Source organism: Drosophila biarmipes, chromosome 2L, assembly GCF_025231255.1.
Source record: "Drosophila biarmipes strain raj3 chromosome 2L, RU_DBia_V1.1, whole genome shotgun sequence".
NCBI lineage: Eukaryota > Metazoa > Arthropoda > Insecta > Diptera > Drosophilidae > Drosophila > Drosophila biarmipes.
Genome location: NC_066612.1, coordinates 4,038,606 through 4,063,470, shown reverse-complemented (window position 1 = coordinate 4,063,470; position 24,865 = coordinate 4,038,606). Strand labels below are relative to the sequence as shown.

Sequence of the window (24,865 nt, the reverse complement as noted above, 5' to 3'; positions counted from 1 at the left end):
AAACTAATTTAAAAAAAATCTGCAATAATCCGAAGTACAACATCATGTAGTCTATTTTTTAATTCTCCGAGTTGACATTATCCGTCAGACTTGAAAAATACGTTCGACATTTTTAAAGACTCTGAAATTTTCAAAGAAGTTCTACCATCTGCCTTCGAAAGGATTGCACCTGGCTTATTGGGGTGACGGAGATTAGCGACCAATAATTCAAGGATCTTTTTAATCCTGGTGATAAAAGTCGTGAAATATAACCGACCTTAGTTTAGTAAAATCCTACCTGTATTGTCCCAGAGGTTACTTATTAGGGCCTCTGGAATTACCGCCCAATTGGTAGGTAAAACTTTGTAGTAGATGGCCCCTTTGCAGGTAAATCTCAGAACTATATAAACTTTGGTCCTAAGCTATCGGGATATCAGTTCCTTTTCGACAGCCCAGCCATGAAGTACCGCATGTTGAACAAGCGCAAGCAAGCGACTCCTTCGCCAGTGAGGGAATCCGAGGTGGCGGACACATCCCTGGCCAACCACAGTGCCCTGGAACTGGAGGCAGCAGCAGCTCTCCTGCTCCTTCGATACCAGTACGATCGACAGGCCTGCAGCAATATTATATCCTACACCGAGTCCTGCTCTCCCACTCCACCGCCTGCTGTGGTGGATAACACAACGCCCAAAGAGCAGACTGTTCGTCCTCCAGTCGCCAGTCAGCCGCTGAAGAAACGCTCCATACCATCGCACCTCCTTAGAAGGTCCGTCACTCCGGCCAAATCCGAGAGTTCGGTGATTAATAAATCCATAGTCAAGGCCAAAACCAGGACTCCCATTCCGGGCAATGAGCGCAGCTGCAACCGGTCCCTGCTCAAGTCCTGCAGGAATATGATACGTGAGTTCTTGGACAATCAGGAGCTCATCTAAAATCAAGCAACCAAATACTAAAGAATTTAAGTATAAGTATACCATTCTAACATTCTTGTTTCAAGATAAAAAAGTTTAAGATTTACGAAATCTTTACAAAACAACGCCGGTTTTTATGATTTTTCCAAAATATTCAATGTGAATTTTCATATTATATAATGCCCAGTAAATACCCTATTTTAAAATGATCGATGCCCGGGATTTCGGATTTCACTTTTCAATTTATTTATTGCATATAAATTTGTTTCCTTTTTTTATACATATATAAATTATGTATTGATCGAAAGATAACGTTTTCAATGGAAGAACAGGTATTGTGGCGACACTAGAGTGCTAATTATTAGCTATTGGCGGTGTTTAAACTTAAGGCGTACGAAAAACAAATAGAAAATTATGTTTACCATAGATCTACACAATAATTAATAATTACAGTTGCACTACAGGCTAAATGTATGAACGTGCATTGATGATATTTTTCCCGCTAACTCGCTTCAATCGGTTTAATCTAATTAATAAAGTGCTTCAAATGTACATTTTCTATTGTTTCATTGTGTTTAGCTGGTGAGTGGGTGGCGGTGGTGGGTGGGGCGGTAAGATCAAAAGCGTTTTACAAACTAAAGTTGTTAATGCTTAAATGAACACCTTCATTTGCTGCTAACTGCTGCTGGACTGCCATTTAATTGCAGCCACTTAGACCTACGTACAAATAATATAATAAATGTAATGATAATAATAGAAAACTAATGTGTATACATATATGCTTGTGTGTATCATCATTGCTATATTAAAATGGAAGCCAATGTTTTTTTGTTTTATATAATGTTTATAATGTGTGTGTTTCTTGTTGCAGTGTATCTAGGGCTAGGGGCTCAATTTAAATTGAATTTTGAAAGCTCTCTTTTCAGGCTGATCTTGAAGAGACAGAGCAGCCCCAATCCAAGCATAAAAACTGTTTCAGTTTCGTTTGAGTGGGACTGCTCTTCCTCTTCGGTACGATTCAGCCGGTGTGAATCAAAGATAATTATGTTGTTATCACAAGAAATCAATTTGCCATGTTGTATACAAAAACTCTTTCTATGCTGATTTGTATATTAATTAACAATTTCACCAACAATTTAAATTTCATACTCTTATTTCCTTCACTTTCTTTCGATTTTAACAAGATTTGTTGGTTTTTGTTTTCATAAATTTGAAACCATTGTTGAGGCAACATTTGTAAAGCTCAAAGGTGGCAACACTTAAGCTCTAGACTACTAGCTAATTCTTAATTCCTTATTCACTACTCATTACTCAGATAATTGATTATGGTTAGGCTTTTTTGTTTTCTTTTATGTTTGTTTGATAAATGTAGAAGTTGGCACATAATCGAAGGCTGCGCTGCGCCGGCTCAAGAAATCTACTTACAACAACGAAATTACATGCACTCTGCTTTCGCTTAGGCTAGCTTATTGAATACGCTTGATCTATAAAATATATGTATGTATGCTTGTGGTTTTGTTTATGCAGATGTGATTTCTATATACAGAAAGTAGGATGGGTCGCTTTGTATTTGCGAAGAACCATAAGAAAGGAAAGTGATCTTTGAAAGAATATGAAGACTTCTCACTTTTAAAATGAATATCAAGTTAAAGGTAATGATTTTCATTTGAATTCACTTTTTAAATTGATTTAAATTCTACAAAGATTAGTTTTTCGTTTTCCATAACAACTATGCAACCCATCCCAACCGAAAGGCATCCAGATCTTTGTCCAGCAGGGTGTCTGTGTTTCTGTCTGTGCGCTTGTTGTGCTGGTCCCATATTTGCTCAGGTAATGCTGTGTGTGTGTTCAGGAGGGAGGTGAAGATGGAAGTAGTGTGGTTGATTGTCACAGGATACTGGATACTGCTCCGCCTACTGCCGCATGTGCCGGAAGGAGTCCTCCGACTCGCCGCCATTACAATCACTCTCCATGGGCACTGGCTGCGCCTGTTCACTGGCCTGATCCATCGGCCTGGGCGAGCTGCTGCTGGCATTGGAGGCGGTGGGCTGCTGGTCATCCGGCTTTGGAGATTGCTCCGCTGGCGAGGGGTGATCGTTGTAGCGTATCAGCTTGATGGTCGTCAGGCCGTCAGCGTTGCGAATGAGTCTGTGGAGCGGAAGTTTGGATTAGCTCACTGATACACAAAAAATGCGACTGGGCACTTACGGATAGCAGTCCTCGTTGCTAGTGGCGTTGCTCTTGCTGCTCACACTCAGATCCGTGGGCTTCAGATCCTCGCCAGCGCTCTCCGAGCCCGATCCCGAGCCATTCTCCAGCTTCAGGGGATGGAACTGGAACTTGTCGGGTCCTCCAACGGCGGATGGGGTGTTCAGGGCAGGGGAATTGGGTGGCGGACCAGCTGCCGCCGCCGAAAGGTAGTGGAAAGCTCCATTGATCGCGTGCATGAAGAGCGGCGAGGTGGGCGGTGGACCATAGGCTGCAGCTGCTGCTGCTGCCACCGCTGCCACGGCGGGCAGGCTCATGGGGCCATTGCGCGAGGCGGGACGCTGGGGCGATTGCTGTTGTTGCTGCTGCTGCTGGGACTGTTGCTGGGCATTCCAATTGGGGCCAGCAGGACTTCCGGGCGCCTGATTGCTGCCCTGCGGCATTGATGAACCGCCGCCATTGCCATTCGCCGGCGTCGTTTGCCGCAACAGGGAAATGTTCTTAATGTTCTTCAGTTCCGTGGGATTGCGCAGAAACTGATAGCAATGTCGCTCGCCCTGCACCTTGCGCAGTATGTTCACCCTGTAGTAGTAGCGCAGGGCACGCGACATCTTGTCGTAGTTCATGGACAGATGGTTCTTCTGGATGCCCCACAACTTGGCCAGGCCGGCGGGATCGACGATCTTGAAGACTCCCGTGTCGCGGCACTTCCAGGCTATCAGATCGCTGTACTTCTGGTTGCGATCGTTCAGCAGCTGTTGCAAGAAGTCCCACAGCAGGCGACCATCTATAAGTGGTAAATAAGTATATGAGTTAGTTCTTGTTGGGGAAATGGCATGCCTTGCAAACTTACTCGTATTGGGCTCCGAGTTCTCGGGGAAGAACTCCCTTTTGGCTTTGTACATGTAACTGGGCGTGGTCGGTGCGGAGATGGATCCTCCGGCAGGGGCCACCACTGGGCCAGCAGTATTGTCCAGGGTCAGCTTCTGGGGCAACTGTTGTTGCTGCTGCTGCTGTTGCTGCAACTGCTGCTGCTGTGCCTGTGCTGCTGCTGCGGCCACTGCGGCAGCCTGCTGCTGTTGCTGCTGTTGTTGCTGCTGCGACCACGAGTTCACGAAGCTATTCGTGAGCTGTTGCGTCCAGTTTGGCTTGATGTCCTTCAGTATGGGTGTTCCCGGCGGACTGGCCGTGCTGTAGGACGGCGGTGCCGGTGGCAACTTGCCCAACCCACCACTGGTCTCCGAGTACTCCTCCTCGGAGTCGGAGTGATTGCTGCTGGCACTGCTGATGCCCTTCATGGGCATTATGTTCGGCTGGGAACCATTGCTGCCGGTGCTGCTGGCACTCGACGATGTGGGATTGCTGGTACTGGCGGCTGCACCTGCAGCATTTGCTGACCCAACGCCTGCTCCTCCAGCTGCTCCACCAGTGGCTCCGCCGTTTTGATACGGTGCCTGCGGTGGACTACTCGCCTGGGAGTCCACCGAGGGCGGGGGACTCAGCGTAACCGAGTTGGGAGCCATGAAATGATGTCCCGCCAGGCCGTGAGCCGAACTGTGGAAGGGACTGTTCTCCGGCGGAGCGTTCAGTGGCGGCCACGTGGGAGTCGGCGGATGACTGTGCGGCGACAGGGGATAACGACTGGTGGGCGTCACTGGACTGTTGGGCAGATGCCACTGCATCATGTGGGACTCTATGATCAACATCTGCAGCACATTGTGAAGGACATCGCCTGCGCCCGGACACCTGTGGCCGAAGTCCGCTCGTGTCAGCAGGCACAGCGCCTTGCCGTTCATTTGGAAGAGATCAAAGTCGAGCTTGGGGAGATCGAACTCGCGGACACAGAAGCGCAGGAAGACGAGCACATCCTCGCGGCTCCAGAGGCGCGGATCGGAGGGCAGGGACGGGGGCAGTTGTGTCTTCAGCTCCGCCAGCTGGCTGGACGGCGCCGGGGGGCAGCGCCAGAGCACATCGCTCCAGATGCCGGGATTCAGCGAGTTCAATGATAGCTGTACTGGGAGCATTTTCATTTTGGACATGCAGCCACAGTGTGTAAGGAAGTGTCCTGGTCAGCGGATCCGTATCAGTGGGTCAGTGGGAGCCACTCGAGTTGCCTACAAATGGTGTTTATCTAAAAATGGAATAGAAAAGTAAGTGAAATTACTAATTTGAAGACAACGTAATACGTAAAAAGTTAAAGATGTTATTTAAAACAGCTTAAGATATAGCTAACTAAAGATAGCTCAAATCCATTCTTATCGAAAAGTGACATCATAATTTTTAAGGTTTATTATATTATACATATAATAAATCACTTGCGACTTTTATGGCACTAGCAGTAGTGTCAGTTGTAATATGAAGTAAATATTACTTTTCCGATTCTATGGTCTATTTTTTCTTCAGAGTAATCCAAGTAAATGTTTTGCACCGTGATTCACATTTATTTAAAACACTGAACTTTTAAATGGTATTTTTATTGACATTTTATACTTCATCTTGTAAAAATGATTGGGGAAGTGTGATTTCTTGTAAACACTTATCCATTTTTGTTGTATTCTTAACACACATCATACATTTTCAAGAGAAACTTTTTGTTTATTTTAAATACTGGGTAAATCGGATTTAGAAATCGGATTTATGGAAAACTACCGCAGATTCTCTGGCATGGATGCAAAGCACTCGCTTCTTCTGGTGGTTCAAAGTTCACTACCGAGAAATCTCCATCGCAAAAGGATGCGGCCAATGGATGTTGTTGATCACTCGTCGGCACACTTCCGCCAGAGAAATATCTAAGCGGACACATCACCTAGTCGAGGAGGGGCTGGGGGATACCACGCTGATCCCGCTCCCGACGCCACACATACCGATCCAATCCGATCCGATCCATCGACGGGAGCAAGCGGGAGAGCGACACTCAGACAGATATTCGCATTCCAACCAAATCAGATTCAGATTTCTTCATAATCGTCGCGGGGCAGCCGATGGATGTGGATGAAATAAACAAATAATATATCTCTCCGATGCCGACGCAAGAATAACAAAAACAACACAAAACTGCGCGATCTATTTGTGCGTGTGAGTTTGTACGGACGGATGGTGATACAGCGATATATTATATAGCGGGGCAAGCGCATCCGAACACTACTTGGCGCAAACTGGCGGCGGGATCTCGATCTCGGAGAGCCAAGAGCGTGACTCACTGTCTCAGCGGCAGAGCGAGAGGCGCGGCGCAGCAGAGGATCAGGCAGCGGCAGAGACAGAGGTCTGGACCGGACCTCCTTCTCTCTTCCCGTCCCTTCCCTTGCCTTGCCTTCCTCTCTTCCTCATCCTTCTCGATATCACCGCTCAGCGGGCATCTTCGGCGGCGGCAGCAACACACCCCCGCAGCGACCGCGGCGCAGGCAGACAAGAGGAAAAGAGCAAGAGCGGGAGAAGATCTTTCCAAAAAATCAAAAAGAGGTTCAACCACAACGAACTAGGGAATGCGCTACACGTAAAATAAATACTTCTTATTGATCTTTCCTATTCCTTACTCCATATAAAGTAAACCCATCAGTGACGCACCTAACATTTGGCGCCCCACGTGGGGCCTTACCTTAAATCCCCATTAGGCCCCTCTTCCGCTTTCATTTCCGTATAGTTAAATGATTGACAATTCGCACTCGGAGCTAAATACATTTAAAAATTTCCCCAACCTTGGTTTCAATTTCACTTCCTGGTGATATTTTCGAAAGTTGCATTAAAGGTTGCCAAAAAAAAGGCAAAAATAAATCTTTCGTAAATTATTAGAACCACTTTATTCTTAGAGCATTGCTTAGTCGCCAAAGTCTGTAGCAAAAAGCTTTTTAATTGTAAATTTCTCAATATGGTAATTTCCACCAAAAATGTGAGATCTCTTCGGCTGTATGGGTGTGCATGGGCGGGCAGTACACTGCCAGTCCGGATGTGTACAAACCAAACGCAGACACACAACCGAAAACTGAAAGACTTATACACACATGACGGCGGTGCGGTGATCGTTTGCTGTAAAGATTTCAACATAAGCGAATGTATTGATGGCACACCAGCCGGGAGGGGGGTAAAAAGGGGCCGGGGGAGCGGTCGAGTCGAACGTCTCTCGAAACTTGAAAGCCGTGCCCATTGCCCACTCTCGTATCTTGCTGCAGCAGCAAACGGAAGTGCACATTCCAAACAGAAAACCCGTTTCCAAAGGCAGCACCCGGGGAAGAGGGAGTGTGATGGTGGGATGGGAGCAGCCCGTGTTGGAGAAAGACGCGCCTGCGATGGGGCAACTAATAAATCCGCCAGTGGGTAAAGAGAGCAGCAAGTCTCAGTCGGTGGATCGAGATGGCGAGGGAGCGTCGGGGAGCTTGGGGAGGAGGCAAAGGAGTAGCACCAGCCAGAAGATTGGCACGCTGTTCACAGGAAAAGTAAGCTATAAAGGGGTAAGGAAATATACAATATCAGTTCTGAAGAATATTTATCTAACAGAATTTGGGTAAAAGCTAACGAAAAAATATCGAAAGTAAATTTTTTAATAATCCTAACAATACTATTCCCTTGTCCTGTGCTGTGCATCCTACATATATAGCCGGACCAGACGTTTTCCCTGCACACATGTTCAGATTTATCTCGCATCTCTCCCCAACTCGACTGTCTTGCTCTCTCGAAAGAAACTTCCTCATTCTCCGGGAAGCGCTTTCAACAAGTGAGCGCTGGCGAGAGAACATAAAATATTTGTGATGGCGAGATGGGGGAAGAAAGTGGGTGGGGGATGACGATGATGGGGATGATAATAATCGTCTTGAATATTTTATTGTGCATGTACATGGCTTAGAGGGGGTCTCTGTCTATCCGATCCACAACCGATCCGATCTATTTGTTTTCGAAGAGAGCTAGAGGTAAATGCTGATGCCCCGCTGCTGATTGTGCACACTCCACATACAGACAGACGGACGGACACACCAACCCATACAAAAACGATCCTACGTGTTATTTCTGTTGCCACAACACATGGTTGAGTTTTCACTAAAATAAAATCATATATTCTAGTGCACACATGTTCCGCAGCACCAGCAACAGCAACACAAAATAAATAAACATTCGGCTAAAAGTTGGAGTCGGTGGCACGTAGTAAAATGACAAATGAATGCTCATCAGCATAGCTACAAAAAAAAACAACAATAAGGAAGGGGCAGGGCAGCAGCCAAGGAAGAAGCAGCGTTGGTGAAGCCCACTGAGAAAAATGTTTAAAAAGAATTAATGGGGCCCAATGTGGATCATGCATAAGAACCTGATGTAGCTAATAATTGGCGCCCAACGTGGGGCTAGGAACAAAAACCCTCAAAAAAATGTTGTATTTCAAAAATATTTATACAGATTTCTTTCAGTGCAACAACTTGGAGCAGAGGGAAAGGCAGAGTCGTCTCACGCACGCAATAAGAGTATAAAGAATATTTCTAAATCTCGGCGCAGGAGGCGCGGCAGAGAAGAATCCGAAAAGAGCCGCATTATCTCCCTCCCTTTCTGGCTCAACTCGAAATCAACTCAGGCACACAGGTAGTTCAAAATCGGAGGTAAGGTATGCGAACGATCTCGAACCGGTTTCAACGGAAATTACAAACGAAAATTATAAAACGATCAGTTTAGAAAAGAAAGAAAAAATGCCAGGGGGAGTGGAAGGAAAGCTGGAAAACCAAAAGCAAGCAAATGGGTTAAAAAGAATTCCATGGTCTCTTCTGTACGACTATTTGCAATGTTTCCGTTTTTGGCGAAGGAAAAGAGTTAGAGGAGGGGCGTCGTTCGTGTGTGGGATCGTGGGATCGGAAATGCTAGAAAATGGGACATGAAAGATCTGAAAGGTGGATAAGGAAGTCGAGGAGGTAAGAGTTCCTATGTAAGAGAATAGAAAGGATTATGTGGGACAGCAATCAGATAAGATTAAGTTAAACGGTCATGCCAGCTTGGATTTTAGCACTATTATCCCTATCTACGGTATGAAATCTCTGTAAAGGCAATCGAGAATTAAATATTTTAATTTAAAACAAGACGTTATCTAAAAATAGATTACACATTTTATATATTCTTAACGAGAAGTGAAGTTTGGCTTACAGCTCAGATTTCACTTATAGTCCTAGAGTACTTCCCTATCGCTTAGCCCCCTAAGATGACACTCGAATGGCATTTTTGATCGGCACTCCTAGACGCAGCTGGAATTCCAGCTTGCAAGTGAATCACCCGAGTGCCGGGCCAGGAGTTGAACGTTAATGAGTAATTTCCGCAGGCGCATCCTCTCCTCGACGGAACCCCCGCCACGCCTCCCCGCCCCTCGGCCAGCACACACTGCGTGCATCAAGTGCTGCGCAGTAAGAACGATGGGAAAATAAGAAAATCTGATAGCCAGAAGACGGGAAAAAGGAACCCGAAGAGAGACAGAAGCGACAGCAGCCATGGCGCATTAAGATTAACGGCTCAACGCTCGACCGAAGGGAAGGTGCAAGAAAGAGAGAGTGTGAGGGATGCTGTCTCCCTTTCTACACTAAAAAAAAGTAAAATATAAAAAAAATTAAAAAAAAAACTATCTTATAAAAATGAGGTGTAAACACTAATGGTATAGAATTTTTCTTTCTTATTAATTAACTCTGGGAATTTATCATATTTTTGTAGTTCAATAAAAGATTTACTATTTGTAGGACCTGTTCTTGAACCCACATCGACTTTTTTTCCTTATCAATTACCTCTGGGTATTAATCATATTTTTGTAGTTTAATAAAAGATTTACTATTTGTAGGACCGGTTCTTGAACCCACATCGACTTTTTTCCTTATTAATTATCTTTGGGTATTAATCATATTTTTTTAGTTTAATAAAAGATTTACTATTTGTAGGACTTCTTCTTGAACCCACATCCACTTTTCCCTCAGTGCGATGATCAGGTAGAGCAGCAGCAATGAGGAAATGCGTCCGTCCTTCCCCTACTACCTGATCTGCACTTTGCTTTACATCTTGTAGGACTTCTTGGAAACCCGGCTACGGATCTGTTCGAGACCCATCAAAGAATGGAATGAAGTATCTGAAAGGAAGAATGACGAGGCATGTGGTGCTTATGCCTATAGTGGTGCTGTTGCTGTTGCTGTCGTTGACATTTGATCTCTTTTATGAGGTCTTCCTTGAGCGAGCTCAAGTGCAGCATCGGTTTTTGTTTATCTCATCTTTTCAGTTGTGCTGGTGTTTTCGGTTTGGCCCTAAATCAACCCCTAAAGCCAAGGGATTTGACCCTAGTCCACAAATTGTCTGTAATTCAATGAGTTTACTTGGGGGTCTCAGTTCGTTTCATATCGACAGCGGTTGATAGAAGATGCTCCTTTGACGGCCAAGTGTAAGGGAACCTGGGTATTCACTCAGCCAATAAAGGGTCCTACAATACAGATCGATTTCTTTCAGAATTTTAATGAATCATAAAGTATGTAGGGTTTATGTTTCGTAATATAAGAAAAGATCAACAGTCAAGATCATTCCATCTGGCCAATTTCAATGAATACCTAAAGATCTCAGTTCTAAATTTATAGAAGCTTGATTCTTTTACTTCCAAAGAGAGAAATATATATTTCCAGACATTTTGCAATCAATAAACTATGAGTAATAATGGTAATGGTTCACTTAGGGTTCGAGTTCAAGTTGTTCCTATGTGTTTACTTTTTGCACGTGTATTTCAGCTCTCAGATACTGCCATATGTGTGTATTTCTGCTCGCCCATATCAAATACTCAATTAATAAGCATAAAAAAGATATTCAAAATTCGAAATAGCTAAGTCAACGACCTGCTTTGCTTTTATAACTGCTCAGCGGGCAACACTCGTCGCCGTGTATTTAAGAAACAGCAACAACGCTCGTAACTCTTGATTTACCTTAGCCCCCGAAAGGCCCCGTAACACCCCTTTTTCCACCTCTTATAGACGCTGCTGAGCGTGCATAACAAGCGCGTGAGCGTATCGTGTTTGCTATTTGTGTTTGCTTTCGCTTGGCTGTATTGGTACATTGGTACCCCTCACTCAAAAATAAATAAATAAATAAAAACGCCAATTCCGGGTTCTTCTTCGCAGCAAAGAGTCAAACGAAATATATAGAAAAAGTATGCGAAGAAGTGGGGAAATAAAGCCAAATGTCTGCGGTTCATTTTCTGTCTAGATCGTCAGTTTATATGCTCAGCTCAAACGCCGTAGGCAGTTTTCTTTTGTTTTATTGTTATATCGTTGGCCTTTTTTTCGGGGGGAGCAGACCCTCAAAAAACAAGGGAAGCTCAAAGCTCAAGCTCAGGCAAATCAATCATTGTTACGCACTCTTGGAGAAGCTTAAGACCCAATCTTAAAGCGGTCCCAGACCCAAAGCCTTGCGGTAGCTGTAAATTAAAAAAAAGAAAGGAGAGCTCCAGGCCATTCCCTTCCACCCAACACTTGGCTGGGTCATTAAAATACAGTGATCTCTAGAAGGTAAGACCCTCTAACACAGTCGTTCTTCCCTAACTAGGGCAGTTCTAGCTTTGGTTCTTCAGGTCTTGTGGATTTCAGATACCGATAACTGATCATGATTAAACAAATCAATCGAAATTATAAAAAAAAACCGGTATAATTATATTGATTATTTAAAATACCCAAATTTTCCCTACTGTAGTTTTCTCTTTTGATCAGGCGACAAGATCTGGCCAACACTGAAATCTTCTTCCTCTTCCCAGCTTTGGCTCCGAGCTCTTTTGTTTTGCTCGATCGGGAAGAAAGAGAGGTGTAGAAGAAGTAAAAAGAGATGGGGAGACCTACAGCTGCTGGAGGCGTTACGTGACGTGTTTGTTCTAATGTAGCTCAAACCTGGGCTTCAAGTCGACGCTTTTTGTTTTTGTTATTTTCTACCTCTTTTTTGTGGAACTCTTTCTGCTGCCTCATTGTTCATCTTTATATGCTCGTCGGGTCTCGAAAGGGGAAGCGAGATGGACTGCCTAATGATATCAAACGTTCGATAACCTTTTCGGTATTTTTTGTTTTTTTCTTTTTGTGTTTTATAAATATGCAAACTCGAACCACAGCACAAAAACCACACATCTCTTCTATGCTGATCATTCTCATGACTAGAGAGATATCCGACTTCATAATGAGCACTGGAACAATCGGAAAACAAGGGGCGCAAAAGCACAGCATCATCTCTATGATCATTATCATAATGCTTATGATCGAATCGGTAGCTAACTACCAAGAAATAAAAAGAACCACAAAGCGAGAGGGGAAGAAAGATGCTAGAGATCTCCACTCAGATATTTCATTTCCATACGATGGATGAGTTCATCAAACGCCCAGACAAGAGTTCAAAATCATTCTAGTTTTTGCTCAAGGGAGGGATGTTGGTAGGGGGTTATAAATGCACTGAGGGAAAAGAAGACATTTGGTACTGTTCTATGAAGGTAGAACCATTGGAAAGTATCTTCTCAATAAACTAAAAGTCAGCGCGAATTCTTCAGATTTCTGAAAGTCAAGTTCAACCCATAATAGCACCAGATAATCGCGAATTCTTTATACCCTCGCAGTTTCATTTTTCCGAAGTGTATTGATGTGTTTGCTGGAGAGGAGCTGGATGCTCATAGACCTAGACCGCATCAACCGCATCATTTGTGCCCATTACATTCAATTAGTCGCATCTGTGTTTTTGTTTCAACTCTTTGCGATTTTCTCGCACTTGCATCAATCTTCTTCGCCCCTCCTCCCAAATGCTCGGCCTGCCCACCACACTAACTTAATAAGGCAGTCATCAGCATCATCATCATCATTGTTGGACTGCTGCCTGCAGCAAGAATTTAATGCTCGCCTCTTGTATCCAAAAGGGTTGCCAAGCTGGCGGGGATTCCGAAGGAGACAGGGGGAGGCGAAAGCGGGCAGTGGACATGTCATGTGCGTCTCTTTTTTTGCTTGGGGTCGGGGTCAGTACGAGTTCAATTGAGTTGGATGACATGAGTTGCTTCCGTGTTTGAAGACCACAAAATACTCTTAAGTAGAGTTTAGATTGGGCAGCGGGGGGAAGGCAAAAGGGGGAGGCAGGAAAACTTGGGCAGAAAGTGGCATATATCCCTACGGACTTTAATTGGATGATGAAATCTTATCATCGTATACCAAGCACCTTGACACGTAGGAAGTTCCCTAGAACGTGATGACTTTCAATACCTTAATCCCTGATCTTAAAAGTATACCTTTTCACTGAGCCCCCAGACAAATACCATTTAATTTCAAAAGTAAACATTTCCGAAGATCATCACTGAACCACCCACAAGCCACCCATCAACGCAATCTTCTGCCGCCAACACACCGACGACTGAGGAACTCTAAAGGAGCCTTGTCCATCAAGCTGATAAGATCCCCAAGTCGCAGTCGCAGTCCCATTTCCAGTTCCAGTTCCAGATCCCGTCCTCGGCACACACCTGCTGCGGAGGCCTTTGGCGCTTCACATGGCGATATATATCTGTAAACTAGGATTACTTGTTGTCTTAGGTGTCGCAGCTCTGATAAAGACCAACAGAAATAGGCAGAGCACATAAAAAGATACAACATGTTCCGCTATCCGTCGTCGCACACTTCCACCATAATGTTTATATGTATTATGAAATGTTTACGATTTGCTTGAGTTTTCAGTAAGTTCATAGCAAATATGCCCCCTCCGCAGATAAGATAACGCATAGATACATAGAGCAATCTGACTAGACTTCGAATTCAGTCTTTCAAACGGTCTTGCGTCCCCCTCACTTCTGGCCCGCTGCACAAGTCTTGCCAGCGAAGAAAGACTTTTAGCGACTTCCTGCTCCGGTGGTTTGACTATTGATCGGCCTGATCTTCCAGCTTCCTGTGGGCAATTAGATCGGAGACCGGCGAAAAAGCAACCTAACTACAACGATTCAGCTAGCTAAGCCACTTACACTGGGGGAAACGTATCTTTTGAATAAATTAGAAGATATTTTTTAAAATATGAAATCGAATTCTACTTTTATGGTATACATTTCTTTTCATTTCCTTCCTTTTTCTCTTATTTATTTTTTTATTTTTTTTCTTTTCCATTGTCAAGCTCAAATTCTTGATCTTGAGTTCCCATTTTTCTGTGTGCATTAAGTGATCGCTGGCTGACTCGATCGTCGGGCTATTTCTTTTTGTGCCCACAATCTGGTCGGGCATCTAAACCGGTAGTTAGTATTTGCACTAGTAATCAAGCACATACATAGCTAGTATCTAGGCATGCATGGCGGAGCCGCTTCCTCCTCCTCATCGCCGCACTCGGAGCCAAAGAACTTTGACGATCGCGCTTCGCATCTTAATTACAGAGGAGAACGGGCAGAGCTCGGCAAAAAAAAAATAGCAGCGAAGAAAAAACAAAGCCGAGAGCTCTAGCCCGCCAAACCTGAATTGTAAAAACGTTCTAAACGAACTGAACTCAACCCAACCGAGCCGAACTGAACTTAGCTTTTAAGCGACGTCGTGGAAAGACACTTAATAAATGCGGAAGCGGATGTTCAAGCTACAGAAAACAGACACCGAGAGACGCTGACGCTTGTCTATAATCACAATCAGGTTCCACGAGACGCAGGGAACAGGGAAATGCAAAAAATAAAGGAGGAAAAGCACCGATCGTACAAAGAATAAGTGCGCGTAAGTTAATGCCATACGTCTGCGGGCTGTAAACATCTACAAAGGCAAGGAAATGCCAGGAAGAATTGTTTATCAATTGCATGAGAAGTCTTCATCATCACCACGATCACTCACCATTGGCCACTTCCTCCGACAATTCGATTGTGGGAATCACGAGAACATAATCGCCGTCGATATGTAATACATGAGCTAATGCTTTGGCGTGTTCGGTTCAGGAAATTGGCCCACATCTCTAAGCGATGGGGTTCTTGGGAGGAAGGGCGACACACGAATTATTGATTAAGGGCAGCGCATTACCAACATCGTAAAAAGCGGTTCGAAACGGAACCGGATTCCAGATAAGAAGCTAAAACATCATCTAGAACAGCTTTTAATTGAACAAAGCCAGGGAATTTTCACTGGAAGATTGCATCGTTGGGAATGTTAGGATTTTTGGTAACTAAGCTTGATGATTAGTCATAAATACCTTATAAATGAAATACAAAATCAAACAAGATTGTAAATAATTTATTAGCTGGAAATAGCAGACTCTGTGGAAACGCTGTTTCACCTCCCGAATCTATAGATTTGCAATCAACCAGGAAGCGTGTAGTATCAATCAATCAATTGCATTCAAAGTACTTAGAATGAGGTGGTTCCTCAGGTCGGTTTCCAGGCGGAATTTCCCGACTGCACTTCAATAGTTTGGGTTATTACTTTTGTTATTTTAGGAGCGCTGATTAGCAGGCAGGGCGCGCATTTTGAAAAGGCTTCTCCAGAGACTGTCATATATATGACGTCTATACATGCAGGGGGACGAGAGGCAAAAGCTTGATAAGCACGGACAATGGCATGGGAGTGAGTGTGGGCACAATAATAATAATAAACAATTGCTGGCGATGCCGCAAGTTGCTCTTAAGTAGCCACTAAAACGTGGCAAACCGACCTAATGAGATAAAAAGTACGCGCAGCACACACTCGGCACACGAGACAACAAGAGGAATACCCGGAATCCGGCAATCCAAGAACTAACAATTGTAATAGACAGACCCTGCGCTCCAAGATCTGGGCATCTCTCGAGGTTGCGGCGCATTGCCGGCGGCCAAGAACTCATTTAAGCTGCTGCTAATTATGAATTTGGCGACAATAGAGCAGGAGAGTGCCCCCAGTGCCCCCATCCGCTGCAAGATTCAGGAATCCGAATCCGAATCTCCGCTTCTGTTTGCAGCTCCTTCAGCATCATCGCGCTACGTGCTGTTCGTGTCAATTTTGTTGTTTGTTTTAATTCGTGTTTGCCGTACTTGGAAAATTATAATATAATCTCCTGCCTGACTCGGACCCCATCCCATGCCAATCCCCTCATTTGCGGGTTCATCTCATCTGGCCCGAGGGTATTTTCGAGGCTGTCGTTTCATTTGACACTTGGTCCGCAGACAGGGCGGCGTTCGCTTGAAAATCTCTCAACTGTAATTCCAGTATTAATAAAACAATTTCGTCTTAGGTGCCCGGCTCTCGAGATGAGGAGTGGGAAGAGGATTCTTTGCCACTTGAGCAGAGACAACTGACTTCCTTGAGTAGGAAAAGGAGCACTGACGAGTGCTCTTTGATGTGAGATGAGTTTTCAGAAGAACTCTATCCCGACTACTACGATTGCTTAGGGCTGAAGAAATATTTGTTTAGATCTTGAAAATGGCTATGAAAATAACCTAACGGCCGAAAATATTCAGACACTTACAGAGTAGTACTCACATGCTGTCGATTATGATAGGTAAGATTAACTAAAACATTCTTGAAGACTGGCAGACATTTTTCAATAAAGCCCAATCGATGAGACTTTTCAATGTTTTCTTTAATTACCTGAAAATAAAAGATAAATATATATTAGTATTTTTAATAACAGTAATAATAACCCTAGATCCTTCCGAATCCCAACTGGCCATCTAGCTGAAACCACCCCACTTTACCCCTTTCGACCTTGGGAGCATACCCTAGTTATAATTTGCGGTGCCACCATTGCGTGAACGCATTCTGAAGTGCTGCCCTGACCAAAGGAGCCATAAAATAATCTCCAAACTCGTATCTCTACGTATCAAGGTGTAAATAATTGAACAGCCCAATATTCTCGGCCCAACAACAATTGCAGTCATTATAATAACACTTGTGAATACCAAGCGATATGATTAAACAAAAGAAAAAGCCACAAAAAAAGGTCCACAATCAAAATTAAAGACGAAGCACTTTTGTTTTGGTTGCTTCTTTTCTTTCCACACATTTTACGATTGTACGTGTGCCCAAAAGGGAACCATATATGTTTGGGCACAGCTATAACTAGAAGTGTAATAAAAATAAATAAATAATGGTGGAAAAAACAAAAGGGTAATGGTAAGTGTGACATGGATAGCCGACTGATTACTCTATCAATTAAGACCCAAAAAAAAAAAAAAGAAAACCACACACAACCGCCACTCGAACCCACAGCAAAAGCGTAAATTCTTGTACTGCCGTCATTTCCGGTTCCCCAAAAACCCCCATCAGCCCCTCCCAAGCCCACTCAGTCTATCGTAAACACATTTTGGCACCTCTTCACACCGCCCCCTAGACTCCTTCCAAGCCACCCCCTTTGCCGCCCACATGACTTTGGTTCCGTGCGGCTTTTTTCCAGCGCCTTATCAGTCAGCGCCAAACCAAACGACTGATTATGGTCAAACACACACCTGACTCTACATATATGTACCACCAATGCACGTAGGATTTGCCAACTTGTGGGTCCCGAAAAAAGGAATTTCGGGGCACGTTATCTATGCTATCGGCTCCCCAATCTAATTGATTTATGAAAGATTTGCCAAAAAGCGATTTAAGAAAGAGTAATGGAGGTGGGAAATAACTATATACAGATAGCATAGCTTTTTAACAAATTCTAGGTAACTATATGGTATTCAACATAAACATCTTCAAAATGGTAGAATTCCTTCGCAAATTAGAAACAGCCTTAAAAACAATCCACTATTGTGCACTTCTCGAGCACAATTCATTGCAAGTGTGGCACGATAAATGGCAAATTTTCCTCATCGCTGCCCGCTGAGTTTTGAAGTAGGAAAAATCGCAGGATGACGACGAGGAGGTTCCTCATCCTCAGCTGCCGCATTGTTCCCAGTGGAGAGCCTGCTGTTTTCGAAACGCCCCCTGGCCTCACTGCTCTTCCTTCTTCCGCCTTTTGAATGTAATTTCCTTGAAGTGCCAAATGCCAAAACTTCATTGTGCGTTTTGTTTCCTCGGGTCAAGTCGAGGGGTCGATTTGGGTCGGGATCGTATCGAGAGCTGGTGGCCAGGGGTCGTGAGAGGCTGAGAGGGTCGGGCACAGTTAGGGTCTCGAGAGTGACAATTATTGCGACGGGGACCACCTACAAAGTGGCGAACCTGTTCCGCTTTCAGCTCAACTCATTGTTCGGGGTTCAACAGGTAGGTCAAAGGGAATTGTTGCATTGCTACGGGTTCGATTTCCTACAGGTAGTGGTGTCTATTCTGCATTTTACCATTCCTCTTACCACTCCCTAGAGTTAAGGTGAAGAAAAAATGGCCATTCATATTTTTAAATTAGGGTTTCTTACTTCCAGATAATCCGGATGATCAGAAAACCACAAAATATTGGAATTCCTCATTTCGGAATATGCCTTCTAAAGGTGGGTTATTTATTATAAATGAGGGATAAAATGTTTTACAATATGTTTATTTAATTTCTTCCTTTATTATATGTAAAGATCTCCATTTACAATGATTTTTCCCAGTGTTATTGTAAAATTTTCCATATTTCATTTATCAGTTCCGAACAGTTAGGTTCCCTTTTGTCTTAGATAAGGACAGTAATGGACAATCGTGGGTAACTGTGACGTACTAAGGGTCGCCTCAAGTATCTCTTGTTACCAGGCCATAAACCTTGGGTGTGTAACTCTCGAGCCCCCCGTAACGCCGACTCGCTTCCAGCTCGAATATTTTTTCCTTGTTTTCCCGTCTCTGGTTTTATCTCTGGCGATAGACAAGCGTTACGGATACTTCCTTTTTGGCGTTACGCCATCAGTGTTAGCTAGGTGCACCCAAAACTGTTACGTTAGCCACCACGCAACGCCCCCCTTGGGTGGCACCCCCCTTGGCTCCTCCCATGGGAGTTCAATAAGAAGAAAGAAGGAAAATTACCTAATTGTGTTGCATCGACAGACGACGACTTAAAAGCGACTTTCCACAACATTACTCCACTTCTTGCTTGATGTACTTTTGCCCCCCTGGTGCCACCCCCTAGTTTTATGCCCCCCTTTCTCCTTTTCCGTATGTGTGCCAAAAGGAAAATGTGCCACACAAACTGCACCAGAGTGCGGCGAATATTTCTGTGCTGTTTGTGTGTTTGTGTGTTTGCTTTTTCTGTTTGTTGCTTCGCTTCGTTCGCTTCTTTCTCCCTCTCGTTCTCTCCCCCTCTCCCTCTCTCCCCCTCGCCCGCTCCCACCACTCTTCGTAGTTAGATAATAGCAAGTCACCGTTAAAGCACCAAAGTCGAGTTGAGCGGAGTATTATAACTCAAGCAAGACTTCCTATATTTTGAAACACGTTACGTTCGTAACATAATTCACACAACAGGTTACTCAGACAGCGAAAGAGACGGCTGTAGGCCGCCGCGATAGAGACAGCAATAGCCGCAGCTCGGGCCGCAACAGCAACAAATCGCACTAGTGGAGTAATACGAGTCTTAGTGTACCATGTTTTAGTGGGTTTTCGGTGCGGGCAGAAATTGGGAAACACGGGGAAATGATGATCGTGAGAAAAGATTGCGGGAAATTGTCAGAAGTGCAAGATGAATGGGTCGCCAGTTGGGTGGAGATCGGTGGATAGATGCAAGTGCAGAACTAAGTAGATTGCATCACAGAGCTGCGGAAATAAATTTGAATGCAGGGGAATGCAGTTTGTTTACCAATAATATGTAGGTGTAATACCATCTATTTTTCTTTAACTTTTTACGGTCATAACTCTGCTTTTAATAGCACTTTTCATATCATACAGAAAACTTTTCTAATCCTTTTACTTGTGAATATTTAATCGTATTTGTTTGTACTTACTGTTTCTTATAAAAAGAGTTTCTGAAATATTAGTAAGTTATTTTGAATGTCCCATCGCCAACGAGAAGTATTTATAAGTATTATACAAAATATTTAAACTGATCTAGCCAGTACATTGTAGCTCCTATCATTTAACCACATAATAAAAATTGCATTACTCGGAAATGTGAATCGGGAATAACAAAGTGAATCATTTCCTGAAAGCTGGACTTGTTCCGAGCGTGATCTCATTGACATTAAGACAATATGAAAGTTTTCTGTGTACAAGCGCTATAGGCATACCCACTGTGCACTCACTACACATCCTTAATGGCCCACTCCTGAAAAACCCAAAATGTCCCACAGTTGTTGTCAGGTGGAAGAGAGGGAGAGAGAGAGGGAGAGAAGAAGCTGGGGATTGGGGAAGAGGAAGGGGCAGGTGGGGTGTATACTTTACCGCTTTTAATGGCAAATTCGCACGATCGTTGATTGGAGTGTGTTGTTGCTGCCGCTCTTCTCGCCTGCCTTTTGCACTACTTTCTTATTTCTCTTGGCGAATTCGAGACACGACGTAATGGAAGCTGGCAGCATTTATGGCAAATTCAGGTTAGTGTGATTTCGTTGCACTATAAAATGGGTTACAATGGGATGTATAGTACGCACAAGTGGTTCGCTCGCCGCTTTATAAATGCAAATGTGCAAAAACAGCGGCCAACAACAAAAGCAACATCTGCTGGGCGATAACAACAATATATGTATGTATGTTTGTCTTTAATGCATCTCCGTACGTAAGTATGTAAATGTGTGGCATTTCGTATTGAATGCAAGCTTCCGCATGCGAGTTGCAACAAGCAACAACAAATGCAGCGAAATAGAAGAAAAGGAAGCGAAATGGCAAGAAGAAGCATTGGCCCCAACTACAAAGAGAGCGGAGAGGAAGGAACGGCAAGAAGAAGAGGACCACAACAGAATGCATTGATTTATCAGTGTGCGAGTTCTTCGAGACCTTAACCCTTATGTGACACTAATCTGATAAATGGGCTGTTTTTGCGGTTTGCCACAAACGCTTCAAAAAATATGTAATATATAAAAATAACAATTGTGGTAAACCTAAAAGTTATACCAAATAAAAAATCGGTTCTACGCTAATCACAGAATATCCATCAAATAGTTGACCCTTCCTAAGAACCCGTCATGTAGTTTTTTCAGACTTGTCTCTTAATAGTTTTTATTTTACAAAACTTGGAAAAAAGCGAGCGACACGCACACATTCACAGGCATTTTTTGCTTGCTCGGCATTTTGTGTTAATATCTCTGCCGCTTTAAGGCGTTTTTTATTGTTGTTTTTGCTGCCGCTTGGCGTTTTCTTCCTCTTTCCTTCATTATTTTGCCGCTGCTTATACTTGTTGTATTTGTTTTTGTTGTTGTTGTTTTTTTCTTGGCTGTGATTCGCACGTGTGAGTGTGAGTGAGTCAGTTGCTGGCCCAGTCCGTGTTTGTGTGTGAGTGCGAGGGAATAGGTCGATGTTTTCTTGCTCCATCTCCCTCTCGTCACCACCCCACGATCAACAGTTTTTATACCTGTTTGCTCTGCTCCTCCACCTTCCTCCTTTTCTGGCGATCGTCGCCCGTCTCTTTCTCTGTCTCCGTTCCGCTCCGGCTCGCTCCCTCCCCCACCGCTAACACTTTTGACCCGCTCTCTCGCTTCCGTGCACTTGCCGTGCTCTTTCTCTTACGTCGTTTGTCTTTCGCCCCACACACACACACACACACCTATCCGCAATTCCCCATTACGTTGTTTTTGCTTCTTTGCGCTTTTTGTTGTTGTTGGAAGCAATGCGGAAGTGAATTTAATTTATTGTATTTACGCTGCTTTTGCCGCTTTTCTGCCGCCGGCTGGTCACCAGGCCAAGTCTCTCGGGGGGTGGGGGTGGGCAAAAAGGGGGCGGCGAAAGAGAGAACCAGGAAAGGAAAACCGCCAGGCAAAATCGCAGCTTCTACAAGTTTTATTTCGCTTCCCGCTAATTGAAGAGAGAAACTGTTTATTTTTTTTGAAAGGCAAATCTTAATACAGTCATGGCCAGGGGCTTAGGTAAAGAGCGTAAAAGGATTTTTTAAATAAATAAAAAAAAGATTAAAACAATATGAATTTAGAATTCCCATTTTTTGCATTTACTTATATAACAATTAATATATTTAATAGGGTTTTTAAAAGTATTAAGCATTACCCACCACCATTATATCCTTTAGAACTATTTTCCTGACCCCTATTGTGCGTGTGTTTGTTTTGCACATAATGAAATTTATTGGCGTAAATTCTGTTCTCATCTAGAAAAAGTATAAAATAACGGAGGTGGCGCACGATCAGGTGTGTGTCTAGTTCGTACCCCCCGCCGCACCCTGTGAAAAGCCATATATACCTACCTCATACCTCATAGCTGCGGCAGAAGCAGGAACTGTTTGGCTGATTTGTTCGACGTCGTCGGACGTCGGGCGGCAAAGGCAAATAAATAAACACAATTCTGCTGGCTGTTTTACTTTTTTATATACCTATATGTATGCAGTACATATATACGCGAGAGTGTGAATATTTCTTTTCACCAAAGCGCCAATGCGATAAGATTTCGCTGACGCTTGCCCAGCAAAAGTCGTCAAAGTCGGAGTCACCCTAATTGGAGCTCAACGCTCCGCTTTTGTTTCACTGCGCTTCCATAGAAAAGTGCATGCAACAAGAGACTCGTGAACCGAACAGAATCACTCCCAACTGCAACTGCCCGGTTCTATGGCACATGGCACATGGCATATAGCATATAGCATACCGATATGCAGCCCAAGACATGCACTGGGCTCCCGATAATTACCGTTTCGAGTCGGAAAACTCGGGACTAGGCAATATGATGCAACAGGCATTACGGAGTGGAATGTGAATAGGAAAAGCTATTTTCCAGGTGAATCGATCTTGTTCGTATCGTAGAATGTAAGGAATCAGTGGAGCGTGGATTGCACACAATAGCTTGGGCCGAGGAATTACTATCATATCATATTGTTACCTGGTATGCTATCTATGTACACAAAGTTCTTGACCACATGATTTCTAAGAACAAGTTCCAGTCATTACTCATACGTGTACTAATTAGTACTTAAGACCATCTGATAACCGAAATATTAATTAAAGCTATGAAACCACTCCCAAGGCATCCATAGAATTGTAACTCTTAATATTTAAACAAGCCCCAATGAAAATGCCACAATCGGATCCTCTGAAATAACATGCAAATAAATCAAACAACCTTAGATAAACCCCTGTTGTCGAGAGTCTCTGCCATCTCTCGCATATAGTACGCTCCAAATATAGCCCCAAGTTATCTGTTTACACGTGTAGATCCGACAAATTGTTGACCTCAACCAGAGACCAAAAACTCAAACATTGTAAGACTTTATGCGGAGCGAAGGGGGGAAGTCATATTTAGCAGATAACCAACCGCAGATTAAGGTGGAGCAATTATTTATCAGCTGCTCAGACAAGACAGTTTTCTGTTTTCATGACCATTGTGACGTAGTTATGGGAAATACATGTACCCAAGAGACGGTGTTTTAACAATTTCGTAATAAAGCGAAGATAATAATGGACTGATACAAGGAAGATGTCTGTTGACTCCGAATCAAGACAGACCTTTAATGGCTCGAACCTTGTCAAGTTTAAAGTCTATAAAAATACCATTTTCTCGCCCTTTTTTTTTTAGGTGTATTGTCCATTATATAGATCGAATATCTTTATACAGATGTGTAAGAAAATTGTATAACTACAATATTTAAATGTTTGCCTTAATAAAAGCATTTTTACTTTCAGAACCTTTTAATAATAATGTTGTTAAAAAAAAGTTTTTTTTTGTTTTTTATCTGCAAACTTTATAGAGCTTTATTAGAAACGTTCTAAAAGTAAAAAAAATCCTTACAAAGAATAAAGTGCATATTGTACTTGAAATAAACATATACAAGGTAAGATCAAAGTAAAGTTAATATATACATCCCTCTTATATTATTATAATAATCTCTACCCCTAATTAAGTGAAAGTATCCCAGTTAGATGGCATTATAATGTCCTTTTCTCACCTGTTTGCTCCACTGTGCACCGTGGTGACGAACTGTGAGGCGAGCGAGTGAATTTGTCTGTTTGCGTTGGGCTTCGGATTCGATTCTTGAGCTGTTTTCGCGACAGAAGCAACGCGGAAGCGGATATGTCCAGATCCCAGAATGCTTTAGCTTTTGCTTCGCTCTGTTTCTGTTTCTGTATTTGTTTTTGTTTTTGTTAATTCGCTGTTTTTCTTGTTGTTATCTGCCGATGACGAAGAGGGCGTCGCGCCAAGTTGCCATTGTTGTTTGTGTTTCTTTCTCGTGGGGGGTAATCAGTGGGCGGTGGTTGTGTGCTTTTGGGGCTAATCCTGGCTCTCTGTTTTTGTTTTTATTTTCGCTTCGTTCTGCGACGAATGCCAGCCGCGAAGCGGAGCAAATAAAGAAGCGAGGAGCAGAAGAACAAGTCAAACGTTTCTACTTCCGCCGCCTCACCAACACACACGCACACGCTCAAGCTAAAACGCACACGCACACTGTAAGACACTCACGCGATGCACTTGCACTCTGGCGTTTTGTTCGTGTATTTGTTGTTGTTACTGCTGCTGCTGTACTTTAGCATTTCCTCTTTCGTCTTCCTTTTCACTTTTGCTTACACTTCTTGTTGCGTTGTTGCTGCTGTTGTTGTTGTTGTCGCTCTTGTTTATTTCTTATTTCCGTTTAGCGCACACCCACACACTCTCGCACCCGGGGCAAAGTAAAGTAAACACGCGGCGAGTTAAGTTGGCTGCGAGAAGAACCGTTATTCCTCAACGAAGCGCGCACACGAATTAAATTCTATTAATTGTGAATTAATCAATTTAAAACATATTAGTTTGGCATTTACAGAATGTCTAGTTGCTTTCTGGAGCGACACTTGAGCACGTCCGCCTCCCACGACAGTTTCTGGCGATTTGGCTGGCGGT

General features: G+C 43.6%; 2 protein-coding genes across 4 annotated transcripts; one reads left to right on the top strand and one right to left on the bottom strand.

Annotated features, from left to right (window-relative positions):
* Nucleotides 1-76: 76 nt before the first annotated feature.
* Nucleotides 77-1,024, top strand: LOC108036081 (uncharacterized). 3 transcript variants are annotated; one of them, XM_050885345.1, is made up of 3 exons: nt 77-228; nt 292-366; nt 417-1,024. In XM_050885345.1, the coding sequence occupies exons 2-3, from the start codon at nt 352-354 to the stop codon at nt 909-911; spliced, it is 510 nt and encodes a 169-aa protein (XP_050741302.1). In that variant the 5' UTR covers nt 77-228; nt 292-351; the 3' UTR covers nt 912-1,024. The 3 variants fall into 3 exon arrangements, with proteins under 3 accessions (XP_050741302.1, XP_016967517.1, XP_016967516.1); XM_017112028.3 differs by having other exon boundaries at nt 77-330; nt 402-1,024; XM_017112027.3 differs by having other exon boundaries at nt 77-366.
* Nucleotides 1,025-1,112: 88 nt separating this feature from the next.
* On the bottom strand, nt 1,113-24,865 carry LOC108036080 (ets DNA-binding protein pokkuri). The gene is made up of 4 exons (XM_017112026.3): nt 23,943-24,865; nt 3,952-5,229; nt 3,099-3,885; nt 1,113-3,038 (listed from the first exon to the last, which is right to left on the bottom strand). The coding sequence occupies exons 2-4, from the start codon at nt 5,135-5,137 to the stop codon at nt 2,804-2,806; spliced, it is 2,208 nt and encodes a 735-aa protein (XP_016967515.1). The 5' UTR covers nt 5,138-5,229; nt 23,943-24,865; the 3' UTR covers nt 1,113-2,803.

Excerpts from the sequence above, each read along its gene's own strand:
- LOC108036080 (XM_017112026.3), bottom strand. The coding sequence starts at position 5,137 with ATGTCCAAAATGAAAATGCTCCCAGTACAGCTATCATTGAACTCGCTG. Across the intron at positions 3,886-3,951 it reads GAACTCGGAGCCCAATACGA|ATGGTCGCCTGCTGTGGGAC; the intron begins GTAAGTTTGCAA and ends TACCACTTATAG. Across the intron at positions 3,039-3,098 it reads AGCAACGAGGACTGCTATCC|ACTCATTCGCAACGCTGACG; the intron begins GTAAGTGCCCAG and ends TCCGCTCCACAG.